This window comes from Xiphophorus couchianus, chromosome 15, assembly GCF_001444195.1.
Source record: "Xiphophorus couchianus chromosome 15, X_couchianus-1.0, whole genome shotgun sequence".
Classification (NCBI taxonomy): Eukaryota; Metazoa; Chordata; class Actinopteri; order Cyprinodontiformes; family Poeciliidae; genus Xiphophorus; species Xiphophorus couchianus.
Window position 1 is genome coordinate 20269471 of NC_040242.1, and position 18502 is coordinate 20287972.

The 18502-nt window shown below is 40.2% G+C and overlaps 1 protein-coding gene across 1 annotated transcript in view; it reads right to left on the reverse strand.

The window, feature by feature from the left end:
• Positions 1 to 343: 343 nt before the first annotated feature.
• The window catches only part of emilin1a (elastin microfibril interfacer 1a), a 33122-nt gene continuing 14963 nt past the window's right edge, over positions 344 to 18502 (reverse strand). Inside the window, exons 2-12 of the mRNA XM_028040167.1 lie at positions 15888 to 16004; positions 12297 to 12484; positions 12093 to 12192; positions 11575 to 11683; positions 10592 to 10774; positions 7560 to 8837; positions 5562 to 5976; positions 5119 to 5235; positions 3879 to 3896; positions 3647 to 3772; positions 344 to 3114 (exon numbers count right to left, since the gene is read on the reverse strand). Of these exons, the coding sequence (XP_027895968.1) occupies positions 2804 to 3114; positions 3647 to 3772; positions 3879 to 3896; positions 5119 to 5235; positions 5562 to 5976; positions 7560 to 8837; positions 10592 to 10774; positions 11575 to 11683; positions 12093 to 12192; positions 12297 to 12484; positions 15888 to 16004 (2962 nt within the window). The 3' untranslated portion in view covers positions 344 to 2803. The remainder of the gene's footprint in view (positions 3115 to 3646; positions 3773 to 3878; positions 3897 to 5118; positions 5236 to 5561; positions 5977 to 7559; positions 8838 to 10591; positions 10775 to 11574; positions 11684 to 12092; positions 12193 to 12296; positions 12485 to 15887; positions 16005 to 18502) is intronic.

The window sequence follows — 18502 nt, forward strand, 5'->3', positions numbered from 1 at the left end:
AGTGAAAAAAAAAATCTGCTAATGGTACTAGTACTTTATATCAATATTGTTTACTTAAAACAAGTTTGTATGTTTGGCTGAGAAGTTACTTCTAAGTCAGTTTTGCCTTGTTTTTAGTAAACTAAGATATCTGCACTAGAAACTAGACAAAAACACTCTTGGTCAGGTTTTGTGTTGTTTTGTGTTGGAAGTCAAACCACTTAATCCAAGCGATCGACAAGATTCCTGATACGATTCTCATGGATATTTGATGGTTTTCTTTATCAGCACAAAACGAACTGGTGGTTTCCTGGCATTGGCTCAACCTTTCAGTGAAATCCACAGATTCTTTTTTTTTTTTTTCCCCAAAGTGGTGAGGCCAGGACCTTCCCAGAAGCTTGACGTTGGCCTGTTTGACCCACTTGAAAGTGGAACAGTTTGGAGGTGCGTTTGGGTGTTGATTGTTCTGCTGGAAAACTGAATTGTGCACAAAAGAGTTTTTGAGATTGAAAGCCTTATCTGGAACATTCTTCTTGGGATCATGGACAAACTGCTCAGCCTTGGTCTCGTCTGTCGCAGTAAGCAATAAATCATTGAAATACTTTGATAAAACAAGCTTGATCATTTTTCTTTGCATGATTGTGTTTCTCTCTCTTTCTACCAAAGACTGGATGACGAGTCTCAACTGGCAACTCTTTTGGAGGGCAATTTTGTTTACAAAGACTTCATAATTCATTTCATTTGTTGTTTTATTTATGCATTTTTGATACTTAAAATGTCTTTCAGCTCCTGTGTTAGATGAAAGTTTATTGATTTGAGAATACTGCACCTACTTGCATTATTATGTCACTACCATTATATTACTTGAAAATGGTCTCAAAACAACATTATTGTTTATCACAATCATTTCTGGGACAATTTATCATCCAGCACAATTTGTTATGGTGACAGACCTACTCATGTCTGACCCGAAAGCTTTCCCACAGAAATCATTCACCCGGTCCAGGTTTTTTGGTCCATTTTTGGAGTTAATGCTACTTCCTTGGTTGGCTCCCTCTCAGTTTGTGTTAATGTTAAGGTAAGTTCACCATAGGAGATGACATGGATGTCCCAGCAGCTTCCTGTTTATAACAGACTTGGGCCTTAGTGGTTCCTGAGTCGTTCCTGAAAGTCCGAACACATATTTCCCCTTCATCTGAGAGGAGGATCCTCTGGCTGTTCAAACGGGACAACGATTCCAAACACAGATCAAAAGTAGTTCTAAAAGTCTTGCCCCAATCTTCCTGAATGGCCTCGTCGGGGCCTGACTAAAATAAAAAAATAATCACTGCTAAACTGCAAAATGTTACAAAGTATTTTGTTTTGTGTGTCTATTTTCAAGTCCAAATATCTTAGAATGCTTGAAGTAAAACCAATTTACAAGTAAACCTTTAGCAAGATATCGGAGTTTGTTTCAAGTAATTAATTACTTATTATTGATTATAAAAAGTACTTGTTCAAATAGATTATTTCACTTATAACTACATTTTTCTCATAAGTGGAATAATCTACCAATGGAACTAGTATATCTTTTATCAATATTAAGAAATTATTGACTTAAAACAAGCTCCTGTATCTTGCTTAAAGGTTACTTATAACTTGGTTTTGTCTTGTTTCAAATTCACTCTCAGATATTTGCACTTAAAAACAGACAAGACAAACTTGGTACAATTTGGTGTTTTTGAAGTGCTTTGGAAGCTAAGCTTAAAGGTTGACTCTGTCAGGAAATGAACAAACTTAAAGGAACTGTGACTTAATATCCAATCAGCTGATGGCTTACATGTGGGTGTTGTATCTGCAAAATGCTAAGAGACATTTACTCAATAGTTAGTGGAGGTATATGTGTATATTTAAGAAAACGTTGACAATAAATCAGACCTTTTACCACAAATCTTGCATTTTAAACAAAATCACTAAAGTTGTATGTTGTATAATCAGCAGAGTTTTTATGCTGACGGCAAACTTTTGTTACTGTAAGATCTCAGTCCTCATCTTCTAACTTTAGATACCCCTTATTAGGACACGGAGTGAGAAGAAAAATCCCCTCTGTTCCTTTTGACAAATCCTCTCCTTCCTTTGTGTTTCGGGGCACGGCCAAAGTCCTAAAATGGTCTTATTGTTTTATGGCCGCATGATTTATAAAATCCTGCGGTCTCTCTATGCTGAACTGTCAGTGACTTCATTTGTGCATTTCCTCCTAAAGAATAGTGGTTTGGACTTTGTCCCTCCCGCATTTTTCCCTCGAGACAATTGGCACTCCGCGCTGCGTTTCTGGGAACTCACTTGTGGTCAAAATGAAACTGTGAGTAACACAAAAAGTAAATGATCGCATTAAAGGAAAACAGAAAAAAAAAAGATACAACGGCTAAAGGAGTGCGTAATGAATGCTGAAGATTTGATGTGACGTGGGTGGACAGCGCAGATAAATAGAAAAACACCCACATCTTTAATCTTTCACCATTTGACTAAATATCCTTTTTAAAAAAAAAAAAAAAACACAAGTGAAACTTGATGGATGTCCTGGTGCAATCAGTAAAGCGTCCAAGTTTATAGAAACATAGGAAATCACCATGCAGTGGCTTCTTTTCCACATAAAAATACATCTCAATCAACAAAATAAAAACTTTTCCTTAAAGCTGTCAAGCAATTTTTTCTCTTCGCTGGATGAATCCAGTCCACTGGTATCAGTTTCACCCACTGTCGATGGCTCTTTGAGTTAAGAGTCCAAAGCAGAGGTTTCAATGCAAGATGAACTCTGAAGTCGTACTCCATCCTGTCTGACGGTCTAGTACAGCAGCATCCCACTGAAGACGGTTAAGGGTTCAGAGGAGAAGGCCAGCTTGCCCGTTACGAGGTCGATGCAGACCGTGTCCCCGACCTCTAAGGGTAGAATGATGTTGAACACAGCCAGGGCTCCAGGGATGTGTTTGGCCTCCGCCATGGGCTTCTCTAGGCCTTCGGGCTGATATCCTGCTGAATCCGCTCGGGCGACGCCAACGTTAGACTTAGAAAGCACCGCCTCTATCTTCATGTTTTTGTGACCTGTCAAAATGGCGCTGAAAAAGTATCTGCCACTCAGGGGCGCCGTAAATATACCTATAGAACAGGACAGTGGTTAGTTCAGTGTTCATGGTAAAGTGGAAGAGTGACGAAGAGATTAATTTGTCTCTCTTTGCGGGTGTACTGTGCTGTAAAATATATATATATTTGAACAGCTACACATTTCTGCTTTTTTATCACGCTTAAATGTTTTAGATAGTTAAACAAGTTCTAATATCAAACATAGAAAAAGAGATTAAATTACTTTTAAATAATAGTTGAATCTATTCACGGACAAAAGCTGTCTGTCTGTCTGTCTATCTATCTAACTTGCTAGTTATCTAATTTGCTAGCTATCCATCTTGCTCTCTATTAACTTGCTAGCTATTTAATTTGCTAACTATCTATCTTTGTAGCTATCCAATTTGCTAACTATCCATCTTGCTATCTATATATCTATCTTGCTGGTTATCTAACTTGCTAGCACTTTTGCTAGCTAACTACAGAACAGAACCTTTGAACTTGAATAAAGAAAACACCAACCAAGTGGACAGGAAATGATAGAAGTGCTTGAAGCACTAGCACACACCTGTTTCAGGATCGTAGGCTTTATTTTCGTTGGCAAACACTTCGTTGAACTCTATGGTTCCCGTCTTCCTCATCCGGCGAGTCAGCGCAGCAGAGAAAGAAAGGCGCGGCACGTGAGCATCGGACCCTTGAAGACCAGATGACAAAGTAGAAACAGAGCAGAGCTTAGTGAGAATTACACATCAAAGTGGAATGAGGGCTTTCATCTGTTGTTCAGTAAGTGGAGTACATACCCTGTTCTCCTCTGAGCCCTGAAAAGCAAGATGAAGGATATAAAGAGTAAGGTAAATATCCAAATAAGCCATTCACTGGTGTTTCAACAAACAGAGCCTTGTAAAAATATTCACATCGTCCACATTTTGCCATATTCTATCCACAAACGTCAGTGTATTTTATTGGGACTTTTAGGGGTTTGATCAGCAGTAAGTAGCGTATAAAATGAAAAATGTTCAATATCTGGTGTTGCTTTGTTTGCAAGTCCATCTGCAAGTCTTTCAGGGTATGTTTTCTACCATCTTGTCTGATTTATTATTATTTTTATAACCTTACATTTCTCCACATCTTCTTGGTTTTCATAATTTTATTATCTCTTTAATGTTCTCTAACAAAGCTCTGACGCCTTCACTGAACAGTTGGATTAATACAGAGATTAAATTACACACAGGTTGACTTTTTTTCTTAATCAGGATGACTATGGATTTTATCTATTTGTATCAAAATTAAATCAGCAGTATGTAACGTTTATAAATAAAATATGTCTTTTACATATTTGTTAAAATTATCACCATGTCATGACACTTTGTTATGAGACAGATAATCAGACATAATCCTCTGTGTTCTACTGGTTCTGTTGTCATCATACAGAAATACACTGCTTCATCAGAAACAACCAATCAGAGCCAGAAGAAGGGTCTTAGCGCTGCCAATCATCTCGTGTATGTGTTACTCATACCGTGCCCCTTTTTCCTCTGCTACACTACAGCTGGTTCACCACAACAGAGTCTGTCATGAATGCCAAAACTAGTTAGCATGGACTCTGATGACATTTAGCAGCGCATTAACGTGCATGACTGGCAGCGCTAAGATCCTCCTCCTGGCTCTGATTGGTTGTTTTTGGTCAAGAGTGGTTCATTTCTTCAGACAGCAATAGTTGCTCAGGGAGGAGGTGGAGGATATCGATCTTCTCACAAATGATCTGTCTCCTAACAAACTGTCACGGCAAAGTGACAGAACAAATATGTACAAAACATATTTTTGTAAAAGTTGCATGTCGCTTTAAGGGAGCTGATAAAAAATGTGTGACACACTCTTCAGAATATCAATTTAAACCATCTGTTGTCGCTCTTTCACTTCCTAATTCTGAACTACAAATGATAATATACTGAAATCCAGCACTAAATGTGAGAAAGTCTCACAGTACAATGTGTATGTTTTATAGATCACTGCTAGAACATGTTTCTTGTGTTTTTGTACCTGGGGGTCCCACTAGTCCTTGTCTGCCTTCTCTGCCTGGAGGTCCCACTCTGCCTTGGGGTCCAGTAGGACCCGGTGGCCCAGATTCGCCTCTCTCTCCTCGAGGCCCCGGGGGACCTGAGGGAAAGGACAATTTAGAGACAGAAATACCGCACACAAACTCTTGTTAAGCACTGTTAGTGGTTCTGAGGAGCTTCAAACGGCGAGTACAATAAGTCAGGAGAGCCAAGACATTTAACCTGGCGAGACTCCAGCTCTGTCTGTGTGATTACAAGAAGCCGTCCTTCAGACAGACAACAAACTTTACTAGGCTCTTAAGTGAATTCTTTCAAACATGACAGCCTGGATTCTTTCTTTGGTCTATTTTAATGTCTTCCATTACTTAATGTGCATCTGCCTTGGCCAAAAGTGAAATCCCATGCTCCCTTCCCCCTGAAACTTACCCCTAAAGTCCTGATCCCTGAAAACGGTGAACTGCCTTCCCAAGTCCAGCACAGAGGAGTTGAGCGTATGTATCCTGGAGTGGACACGGTCCAGCTGGACAGTCTGGATGTTGTCAATGAGCTCTCCTTGGGACGTCACGGTGACGTTGAGGCCGTTCACGCAGCCCCACAGGCCAGACACGTGTTTGTTCAGGCCCTGTTTGATTTTTTCCAGGTTGTCTGTGAAGGAGTCCAGGCGGCCGCAGAGCCCCTCCAGCTTGGAGAGCCTTCGGTCCAGGCCGTCGCCGGACCGCCGACACTCCCCCACCTCCATCGCGTAGTTGTTCCTGATTATCTGGATCTCTCTGCCCAGGTTGCCGAACCGGACGTTGGCATCTTCGACGTGCTCCGTCAGCTCATTCTTCAAGTCCTCCACCTTGAAGAGAAAACACAATCGTGTTTGTTTGTGTTTCAAAGTGTCGCGTCATGTTGTGGGCCTTCGCCACGATTTATTCTCCTACGGCATCGCACACACTTCGTCCTCAGCAGGGTTGTGCTATTCTTCTGTAGTGCTTCCAAACTTTCAAGATAGCCAGAAAGGATTTTTGAGTGGTCCAGCGTTTTTACAGTATGCACAGAAAACACATTTTTAATGTCATACAGATAAATAAAGAAGATAAGCATTTAGATCCATCATATGATGAATGTTCTGTTTTATTCTGTGGAAAATATGATAGAGTAACTTTGGTCAATGGGGTCATGAGAAATTGAAGAAATACTTAGATAAGGAAGTTCTAAATAACATATTTTTGGCATTCAGTTTTATGCTTGGTATAAAAGGGACTCATTTTTTATAACAAAAGGATTCATAGACTGTACAGTGCATGGGTTGGTATACTTTCAGTAGGCCAACTTTTTTTTTAACAAACATCTTCTTTTATTAGTTTTATTAGTGGTGTAATATTTTGATTTTGAGAAACTGAATTTTGTGTTTTATTAACATCAAGTCATACTCTTCCAAATTAACAGATATAATTGCTTAAAATCACAAAGTATGAAATGCATCTATAAGTGAACCTAGATTTTTACATGCACTGTATAAAAGACAAAGACCAATCAGAGCTGTTGTCAATAATGTTTAAAATTAAATACTTGGTGTTGAATTTCTTACAGTTGAGTAAGATAATACATTCATCATATGTCATTATGCTGCTGTATTATGGTGGCTTTGTATCTTTTGTTAACTATTATTATCTTCGCTGTTCTTACGGTTCCTCTTCTTATGTTGACCTATAAAGAGAACGATGATCTAAACTAGCTAAGAGCTACAAACTGGTACAGGGCATCAAATGGTGACGTTCATGTTTAAGTTCTATGTTTAAGTTCTATGTTTTTCTTGTTTTCAATAAGATTAAACCCAAAGAAGTCTCTCACATGAGAAATGGAACATGTCAAGAATCTAGAATAAAAAGTCCAGTTGCCTTCAAATGAAGAACGTAGAAAAGCAATATTATTTTGGGAAAGCAGTGGCAGGTCAGAAGTCTTTCCAACCATTAGAAACATATGGTGGTGACCACATGAACAACATTAGGCATTGGTAAAGAGCATTTTACAGACTTGGAAGTTAAAACAGATTTATTGAGGACCACGGTTTGGGTCTATGTTCACCTTAAAGTCCCTGTCCAACAAGGAATACATTTCATCTACCTAATGATAACCGGACACATTGGTATATTGTTAGAACTAAATGTAACACTTTAAATAGTGTTTAAAGTAGGACACTCAATCTGAATACCCAAGATGCTAAACCTCCTGCAAAGGTGCAGATATTGCTACGATGCAAAGCAGACCAAGTAGTTTAACATGTAATATTTTCCCAGTACTTTTCAGCCTTATTTTACACTAACCTACCAGCAGTAAGGAGAACTACTGTACATGGGCCTTCATTTTATTAATAAACATTAAAATGTTGTAATATACTGTGTTAAGTTTAGTAGCAGTGATATCGCATTAGCTTACCACAGAAATGGTGTTTGAATTTGTGCTGGATAGATCCGTCAGCGTGGTACTATGTGTCTTCACAGTCCGTCCCAGGTCCTTCAGTGTGTTATTAATGGAGTTAAAAGTAATCATGACATTGTTCAGCTCTCCTTGGACTGACCTCAGATCCCCACCTAATTTCCCACTATGGAAAGTATGACCGTCCAACCGTTTCTTCAAGTCGTTTATGTTTGTCTTGCACTGTCCCGTACATTCCTCCACATCCTCCCTAAGTCGTCCCACCTCTTCCTGAAGGTTGGAGCAAACCTGAGAACAGGTGGACTCCCCCGAGTCAACTTTTCTCCGAAGATCCGTCAGTTCCGTCTGGCATTTGTTAAGGCCGATCATTGTGGAGTTGGTGAGCAAGCGCAGGTCCTGCTCCACGTTGCGGCAAACGAAACAGTCGTCAAGATCTCTGCCCAGTGTGTCGATCTCTGAGACAATGCGGGTGAAGTGTTCACCGTTCTGTCCGGTTACTGCTTTTATCTTGTTGATGTCGTTGGTGAGGTCAATCACTCTGTCAATCAGGGAGTCTCCCGTCACAGACAAGTTGTTCAGGGTGTTGTTAAACCTCTTGATGTGTTCCTGATTGGTCACAACTCTCCACTCCAAGGTTTTCACAGTCTCGTCTGTCGCTGGTTTTTTCCCGTTGTGCCCACAGGTCTCACTGCACATCTCTGTGGTTGAGGCTAGCTTTCTGTCAAGGAAGACCGTAACGTTCTCCAGATGGCTCAGACGTCTGCTGTGGTCCCTCACTGTATCTCCGAGATCCGCAACTTCCAAGTCTAGTTTTCCGATTTTAAAGCTGTGGTCATCCAGCTGAATAAAGACGGTGTTACGCAGCTGGGTGAAATCTCTTTGCAGGGTTTCTTTCAAGCTGCTCCCGGTGTTGGTGCACTTCTGCTCTGTCTTCCTCATCGTGGTGTTGAACCTCTTTTCCATCTCTCTCAGCCTGCTGTTAAACCGATCCTCAGTGACTCGTCCCTTTGCTCCACCTGTCCCAGCCAGCTCCTTATCCAGTCGCCCTTTGATGATGTCACACTTGTCCGAAGTGGACGTGAGTCGAGCGTCTATGCTCGACAGCCTCTTCTCCAGCTCTGTGATGGTGTTGCAGCAGGTCTGGGATTGCTTGTTTTCTCTGCGGTAGATTTCCAAGTCACGCCTGAGGTTTTGGTCCATGGAGTTTATGAGCTTCTCCAAGGCTCTGATCCTTTCGCTGTCCTCCGCCTGCTGCCGTCTCAAGTCCTCCACACCAACCTAGAAGAAAACAACATTATTAGGACAATGGACTGTTGGTTTGTGACATCGAGCTTCTCATACAGAGTTTGACTAATTACCATTGCCAGAAATTCAGCATCATAAATGATAGCAGTAGCATGGACAGGTTGCAACATGATGTCACATACACAAGATCCCACCCTCTTAAAAAGCTGCTAACCAATGAGGCCTACCATTGGGCTTAGCTGTTGTCAATATAACAGGCTAAATCTTAAATGTATGTGTAATATAGAAAAGAAAGGATTTGCTGTTAAATGTCAAAACTGTGACAAATATAGAAAAAGATCCAAAGGTATTTCATTTTACAGGTCAGTAAAAAGTTTTAATTAAAAAAAATACCAAGGGAGAGGAAGTAGGTCAGGTATGCTAGCTTGACTTTGACAACCTTAACATAAATATCTGCTGCAGAATTCAGTGCGTTTCAGATTAGTTAAAAAAAACATAAGGCGACCCACACACCGACCCAACTCCGTTGGAGCAGGAGCTAAAATCAGCTAATGAACCACAGCAGCATACAGACGATCACTTAACACCTGAAAATATGATACTGCTACAGACTGAATGTTCTTTTCCTCGTGTGGGAAATGTTTGCCTGTTTTTCGGTGTTGAATCCTGATATACGTGAGCTAATCTCTGCTCTGTCTGCTAGTGGCGCTGTTGTCAGTCAGTTACTATGGCAAAGGGTGGGTGTATAGTATAGGTGACACAGAGAGCAAGAGAAAAAAGAATATCAGTGGTTTTAAGTTGTTCTTCAACGATTTTTCTGAGCTATTTTTCCCTTTGCTGTGGCGCACTGCTCTAATTTAATAATAATATATCTCCAGGTTTCATTTTGTTAACAAAAACCGTTCTACCGCAGCAGCGCAACTATGAATGGCAAGTAAAAAAATTGTCTTTTTGTCTGCCAGCATTGTGTGCAGGCGAGCAATTTCTTTACGTAAACAACAACATGGAACAACACGTTCCATGTTGTTGTTTACGTAAATTGAAGGTTTGAAGGATCGTTTGGATCCTTCAAAGGAAAGAAGGAGCATATCACAACCCCTGACAGAACAAGCCCACTCCTCAAAGGACAAGAGACAAAAAGGAAAATCAAGGAACAGAAAATGACTTGCCAGCTGACCCTGTCAAAAATATAAAAATATGAAAACACAACAAAAATTTGGGCAGAAAACTAGCTGAGCGAAGACGCTACAAATATTTCGGAAACGTTCACATAATTTTTTTTCTTGTCTATGTTTTTAGTTGGTCGCTATCCTACTATAGACCACTAGATGTCAGTAGTTTTTTTGCTCTCTCCCTTGAAAGTATTGGCTTAACTCTTATATTAGAGACTCACAAACTGTGCACTTTTGTGCCATATATTGTTTGTTTAAAAGCACTGCATAACTAATGGATAAATCCATTTTGCATCTTGTAAAGAGCAACACTGTTTGAAAAATAGCAAATACAATCATACTCTCTGGTTTGTTTGAAATATATATATTTTTTTTAAAATCAAATATTGCTTTGTTATTGTTAGAAACTTTCATTCCCCAAACTGTTCTATTGAATATTGCTATTAAACTTTTAACTTATTTTTAACTTATTTTATCAGTTTCTTTAGAAGTTTCTGTTTTATATAACACTCTGCATGATTCCATTAGGTCTTACTGCTTTAGGCTGCATGCAGCATAATCATTACAGCAGAACAATTTAATACCTGAATAGGTTTTTGATCTGATTATCTGTACCTGACAGGAAGAGCAGGACAGAGAAACTCTTCGCTCCAGCTCAGTCAGGATCTCCTCCTTCAGCGTGTTCAGCTGGTCCCATCCTCCTCCCTGTCCTCCTCCTGGCTCAACATTTCCATCCAGTTCATTTCCTCCTCCATTCACCAAATGGTTGTTGATGTTCAGCAGCGTCTCATCATGGACCTAATTCACAGAATCAGAGATTACGGCCTGTGATTGTGTTACAGGGTTAATTAAGGCGACAGACATGGTGGATGGTACAAAAGTCAGCTTTTAGTTTGTGATATTTTAATAGCAGGGCACAGAAACACATCCAAACCGTCCCTTAAAGTTTGGTACATTTGATCTAAGATAGAGGACAACAACAAGTCTAACGCATCAGAATGGATCATTTTCTTACAAAAACAAAACAAGACAAAACAAAAAAAACAAGGCTTTTTGTAGATGTGCTGCTGTGTTGCAGTTTCTCATTCTCTTGAATGATTTGATCAGGTTTCATCTTTTGGACAAAAAGACGTTCGCGTAACGTTTGGACAACAGTGACGTTCCTCAAACTAGAAGCTTCTCTAAGAGTGATGAAAACACGGGACAGAAAGTGGATAATAATACCGAAGGATCTGGACAGATTTCTGACAAGTACTGATTGTGATCAATTTAAGACAACAATCTACTGCGTTGTCCATCTGTCTGGATTAAGGAGCGGGGCTGAAAGACAGAGGCCATTTCTTCCAAAGAAAACATCCAGAGCTAAAACCTCCTGAATCCCTGTGGGAAAACGTGCTATGACAAAACTAATACAAACTTGAATTCCAAACATAATGTTTACCAATTTATGTTTGGAAAAGAACACAGCAAAAGAGCACCAGTGAAAAATGTGAGGCTTTTCAAAATTGCTCAATGGAAGAGCTTCGATTGAGCAAATTTATTCTTGTAATTTGAATTTGCACAATGGCGTAGAGACCAGAACTAAAGCCGATGATTACCTGTGTTCTGTTGTAGAGATGGTCCAGCTTGGTCTGGATGGTGTTGATGGTTTCCTTCATGAAGGGCTGAGCTGAATCCGCAGGAACGGTGGCTCCGTTCAGGCTGGGCCTGCAAAACACGCAGAGGTCCGTAGACCTAAATGAAGATCTGCGACACAACGCTAAACCCGAGTATTTAGTGTCCGACTTCTTCTAACCACTTTTCTGGAGCGGGGAAATATCCAGTGGACAAATAGGAAGCCACTGATTCTGTGGTTTATTTGCATGCTATCATGTTATCTTGTTCCGACTGAACTGTTTATCTCTTCCAGTCTGTATATTTGAGAAGAGAAGGATGTCTGCTCTCCAAAACTGACCAACAGCCATAAACACTGACACACACAGATGTTTGGTTTAGGAAGTGCGGAGAAACGGACATATTAGTGCTAGTCGGTCTGGTGTAAACAGGACTACAGCCTGCAGGTGACGGCACTTCACCAGTAACACACGCGCTTGACGGATGGACAATATTCACGTACAGCTTTTGGTTTATGCCATCAATGGTGGTCTTCATGTCATGAAGTTCTTTTTTGAGTCCGGTGATTGTGTCCTGCAGCTCCTGGATTCTCTCGCTCTCGCCTCAAATCAAGAAAAAGAAAGAGTCTGGATGTGAGCGGAGCATCAGGTCAAGCTTTTTTTCACTCCTTTTGTTTTTTTTTTAAAACTTCGTTAAACCGTCATACCTTGTTCGCCCTTCCTTCCACCACCGGACTCTGGCATCTGTGTCTGCCCTCCGTTGACCCGAGTGTCAAGGGTTCCGTGAGGACCCTGGCGGCAGTCTTCCCCTGAGTAACCGTGGCAACATTTCCACTCCATTTCCGTCACCATCTTGTACGCTACCTTGTACCTCGGCCTCCTGTATGTCCGGTAACTGGAGAACACAGAAAAAGAACAAATTATTTATCAAACTGTTTCTTGCAAGTAACTTCATGTGTACTTTTGTGCGATCCAACACAAAGATGAGTTATAGAACCCGGCAAAAGTCACAAATTTGGCTTAAGTTCCGAGTCATTTCATGGGATAGACCAAGAGAAAGCTAGTCTGAAGGAGCTGAGTGGGGGAGGGGCTGCTCTGTGAGGCAGAAGCTAGGAAGCTTGGAAACTTGGACGGGGAGCTGTGTCTCGAAGGAGGGCCCAGGTTACCATGGAGATTCAAGGACTTTTCAAACGTATGCAAGAATCAAGGCAACATCCCAGGTTTTTGATAAGGAAATAACATTATAACATGATGTAACGTTCAAAAAACGTGGATTTTACATAATACTGTCAATTTAAGGAATAAATCAAAAGACCCTGAATTGAGTTGACGGACGCAGGAAGAAGAGTGGAGAGACTTGCTGAGTCAGGCCGTTTCTAACTGCTTGAAGTTCTGGTATATTTTGAGACTGCAAATGTATTTCCCTGGTTTTATGTTCAATTTATAATTTGACATCACTGGGATCCCAGGATCCCAATCAGTAAGCCGTAACGTTTCCTGAATACTCGGACTTTCTTGCTCACTGTTGACATCCACAGAATAAACGGGTGCCTATCAGCCGATGGACAGGATAATCTCTGCTGTCGGAGCTTAAAATGTTCTTCCTGCCTCTTTTATTTCGCAACGAGATTCCAACAGAAATCCACCGCGTTTATCTCACACTAAATCAGAGTTACTTCCTCATAAATGGCCTCCAAAAATATGTAAAATGTTTTATTTGGAACTCGCTGCTGCAGTTTTTCCAGGAACGTGTCATTCAACTCCACGCTTGAAGAGTCTCCCTGTTCCAGTCAAAGTACCATAAATAGGACAGATTTAGCCAGAAATATCAATACATGATGCAAGCGGCATTAGAGGCATACTGGCCAGGGCACACTGCACTTTTATCCTCTTTTTGTATCAGTCCATAAACAGGCTTGTAGTTTGCAAAGGCTGCTTTAACAAGGTGACAGAAAGGTCAGCTGATGGAAAAATAAATAATTGTGAGGAGGAGCGTAGAAAGAGCCTTATGGAGCTGAAGGAAGAGAGAGAGAGAAGCCAGAGGAGAGCCAGGGTATGAAGAAGAGATTGTTTTTAAGAAGAAAGACTAGATTGTGGTGCCTGGAGTCCCTACTGGCTACATTCTTAGCATAGTCCGGGTTTACGCCGAGGCCCCTGGCAAGGCCTGGGGATCAAACGGCCGGGCCAAGGTCGAAACAGAGGGAGAACTTCAAAAGAGGAGAAACACAGGCAGTATTTGAGTAACGGCTTCATGCGAGCGCAACATCCACATTTGGAAAAATCGCTTACAGAGTCCAGTTAAAGGCATATTTCTGGCGGTGGATTTGCAGTTTTGGGAGCGAATCAGGAGACAGACTAGACTGGACCTCCACCTCTCTGCACTGCAACATGATCCTGAGATGCCTGTGTGGTTTTTCTTATATCTTCTCCTATTACTCCATCTTAGCACTATGGATGCAACGATCCACTTTTTTCACTTCTGACACACCAACACAAATATCTGAGGTTTAGCACATTGAAATACACCAATAACTTCACAAGTTTGGTCAAACATGTAAAAAAAAAAAAACACAAATGTAATTTGTTCAGTAATTGCAATTAGAAGTATAACAGTCAATGTAAAATAAATAATAAAGAAATTAAAACTGACAAAAGCAATAGGTTGACCAGCTCGGTCAAACATGTAAAAGATAAACTGCAACAAACCTTCTTTCAAATGATTCTGCTGGGTTTAAACCAATAGCGCTGTGTCTAAAAAGCGAGTAAAGCTGAAAAACCTTGTAATGACTTTTGCTTACAAACACTTCCAAATTAAAGCCATATATTGATAATGGCATAACAAAACAAGTTTGGCCTCTTAAAGACCAATAAACTGTCATTTTGAGATAGACTGGTCACGCCGTAGCATTGCTCATGTGGGTCTGGAACCAAAATGATTCTCATTTACTGGATTCCTTGTTGAAACATCCACTTGAAAGCATTTCCTCTTTGATGTCCCCTTTTAAACCGATTCATGATCCCATGTATGTGACAGATAAACCCAACACTATGGCATGAGAATATCATAAGACCCAAGCCACCATGCTGCTAACTTTACCATGACTGAAAACCTTTGTTTAAAGGTTATCTGAGAACATTTCTGCAGCCTCTAGACTCAACAAGACCACTGTTGCTTTTGTCCATAAAATGTTGTCTTTAGCCAAGTCAGTGTGTTCTTTGGCAAATTGAAACCTCTTCAGTCACTGTTGTTTTTTCCACAGTGGGACTTTGCCGGGACATACTGTTTACAGCTTTGCTTCACATAGGCACTTTCTAATCGTTATGGTAACCACAGGTAACCACAGATCTTCATTTATCACCTTGAAGTTGATCATTGGCTTTGTTTTGACTATTTTGGCTATTCCCCAATATAATTGGATCAGATCAATAGTTTCCTGTTTCCTTTGATGTCTCTCTGTAGGTTTGTCACAATAACAGATTTTACTGGATGATAAATTGTCTCTGAAATTATTACGATAAATGATAATATTGTTGATTGGAGTCCATTTTCCTGTAATATATTGATAATGACATAGTAATGTGAGTTTTCCTTCTCAAAGACTAATAAACGTTAATTTTGTAAAGAATACGCCACACTGAAGCTGGAAGACATTTCAAATATACAATATAAAACAATCATTTGTCAGATTAAAAGTACCTTTTGAAAATTGACAACTGTTAAGCAGGTATTAAAATACTTTTCACTAAGAATCTGTATTAAAAATACTTTTTTTAATTGGTTAGATGCCATATGCTAACTTTAAATGTTGTGTATTCATCAACTGTAAGCAGAAAATCATTATAATTAGCAGAAATACAGGCTTTCAAACTTAATCTGTGTGTAATTAATCTATATAAAGTGTTTCACTAGTGATAAAGGTTTCTTGAATAAATGGTCCATTTCATTAATATTCTAATTCGTTGAATGAGTCTGAAACTCATGTATGTGTCCACCCTCTTTCATCCTCATAAGACATTAGCATAAAATGTTAGCCATTAGCTCCTGGATAATGGCACTCTGAGGTTAGACTGATCATACGGCTAGCTCAGTTACATCCAGAACCTCCCGTCGACTCGTAAGGCAGTAGAAACGAAAACAGCTGAGGAAAATGGGTTTTTCTAGACAGGAAGCCGATGGTTGAAGAGAGGATGTGAATTCAGAGAACAGGAAGTTAGCAGGACAAGGATGAATACTGATGCTAATGTTATAGTAAGAGGAGGGGGAAACCAGAGGACATGAAAAGGCAGTAGATACTCACGGGACCCGGGGACATTGGCCCCACGTACAGCGCTGATAGTCTGGTTTGACGTACGTCTCCACCCCGTCCTCCATAACGCAGCTCACTGTCCTCGTCACCACGTAAGCACACCAGTTCCTGTTAGACAAAGAACAAAATGCGGTTCAGACCGCAGCGCAAAATCCGCTCCGCACTTAGAATCCACTCTGACTCTGTTCTATGGATCAAAAAAAAAAAAAAGAATAAATCAGGACTAATCTGTTGCACCAGTTGATTGTGAGGCCCAACTATAACTTTGAGATGAATATCTCAAACCCTGGACTCGGCTGTTATTCTGCACTCCAGAAATGGGTGCAGATGTCAGATCAGTTCAGGATTACTGCGGTTTCAAACAAACACTGCCATTGTGTTCTCTATCCAATGCTGACCAGCCCCCACTGAATCTCATACACAGCCTACCATGTCATTGTTGTGTTTGGACTGCTATCTTTAAAAAAGAAAAAAAAAAACTCACTCAAGCAAACTCCCAACGTCTTGCCTTCAAGCAAATACCTTCCCCAGTTGAAGCGCATTTTGAAAAGCTTTTCCTTCTGTGACAAAACAATAGATCCAACCAGATGAACATAAGGAAATGGTAGAAAGAAGCAAGTATGACTTTTGTCTGTAGATAAATTTTCTTTTCGTTCTAAGTGTTGGACTCAACAGACTTAGACAATGTCACAAATTTTTAATAGCTTTCATTGAACTCATTTTCAAAGAACAGCAGTAGTTTGGAAATAAACCTACTAGCCAAAACATTATGACTATCGGCCTAAAAGTGCCAGTCTGTCCTGAGCTGCCAATGCCTTGACTGGACAAAATTCCTGAAGATTTGCGGTGGTTTCCGGCATTAATACGTTAGCAGCAGATCCTTCAGCAAAACAGATCCAGGGAGGTCTCACCTCACATCAAAAAAGGAGCTATTTCAGACCAAAGCAACAGACTGAAGACTTCAGTCATCCAGTTTTTGGTAGAAAGAAAGAAAAGAGAAACGAGAAATTGTTCAAATGGAAATTATTGAGCTCGTTTTAATTCGTCATGTGATTAACTGATTTATTGCTTATTGCGACAGGCCTACTCCTACCTAGGCCTACTTATTGATGGAATTAACAGTAAAAGTTGTCAACCATCACCCAATAAAGCAGTTGGTTGCCATGGGGACATTGGACACATGCTAGTCATGAAATAACGATGACTACATTTTGAAGAAATATTTACTTTCTCTGGGACTTCTGCCATCTTCTTCTTTCTATGTAATATATCATTTAAAGATGCACTAAAAACCGTTGTCTGCTGTCACTTTTCCCACTCTTACATGAAGATGTAGTATGGCTACGAACGACAAGTTAAAATATTTTAGCATCTTTCTGCCTCCCATGAAGTGAAGACAGTCAAATAACGTGTTAAACTAACATCAAGCATCCCCTACACCATGCTCCAACCCAAAACATTTCTGAAACACTCCCACATTCTCCAGCCGCCTGCAGGGTACTCCATGTGTCCTCATCCCCCTTCCCTCCTCTGACCTCCAGAGATGCATCTCCCGATAACAGCAGCAGAACCATTTCAAACAGAGACACAGTTCAGTCATTTTCAATACTTCCCAGAATCCCCGTGTTGGTATTTCTATGTTGGTATTATGGATAATTAGTGTCAGTCCGAGCTGCTCTTTTGGATAACAGCCGGCGCATACAAGGACTTTGTTCATCCTGGAAAGTCAATCAGCAGCTTTCACCACAGCGTCTTCTAGTCTGCCAGCGCATCTCTGTCTGTTTTCTTCTGTCTTTTGCTTTATATCCTCTTTGGATCAGCTGTATTCTGGATATTTTTCTTTTTACATCTGTCTTACAATTTGTCACGTTACAAAATACAAATTTCAATTTATTTTGATGGCTTTCTGGTAAAAGTCCAAATAAAAAAAGGGTTTTATGGTTTGTTTGTTTTTTAAATTCAGAAAGATTCACCTTCCATCATGACTTCATACTGAGATGTCATCACAAAAATGGAACGGTATAGATCAAAGCATATATGTGTTTTAGGACGGCCCAGTCAAAGTCCAGACTAAATGAGACTCTGTGGCGAGCCTTGAAATGGCTGTTCAGTTTGTTCCATTTTGTAAAGAACAATAAGGTGAAGCTTTCAATCTCTAGATATAAAGACATTTACAGTATTTCTGCAGGTTTCAACAACTCGAATTTAAGACCTTTTAAGACCATTATGAATGAAATTTAAGACCTGTATTATAGCAGAAATGTACGGATAAGAGATTTTGCCACATTCTTAAAGTTGGTTGAAGACATTGATTACAGCTGATCTTAATCTTTTCCCTATCTATCATCACAGCTGCATCTGTGGCTCTATTCTCTTGGTCCCATGCTCTGCTGCTTTAATCTCCTCTTTCTCAGCTGTATTTTTCTTGACAGTAGCAACTTTGTTGGAATAAAATACTTCAATAGCTTAACGGCATGTTTAAAATCCACAAAACCTCCTACTGCAGAGTTTATGTCATATCATCATTTGGGTTGGCTAGAGAAGTGACAGCCAACTGCTGATAAATTTGAATAACAGGGGCTGCTGTTATGCAAACAGCATAACAC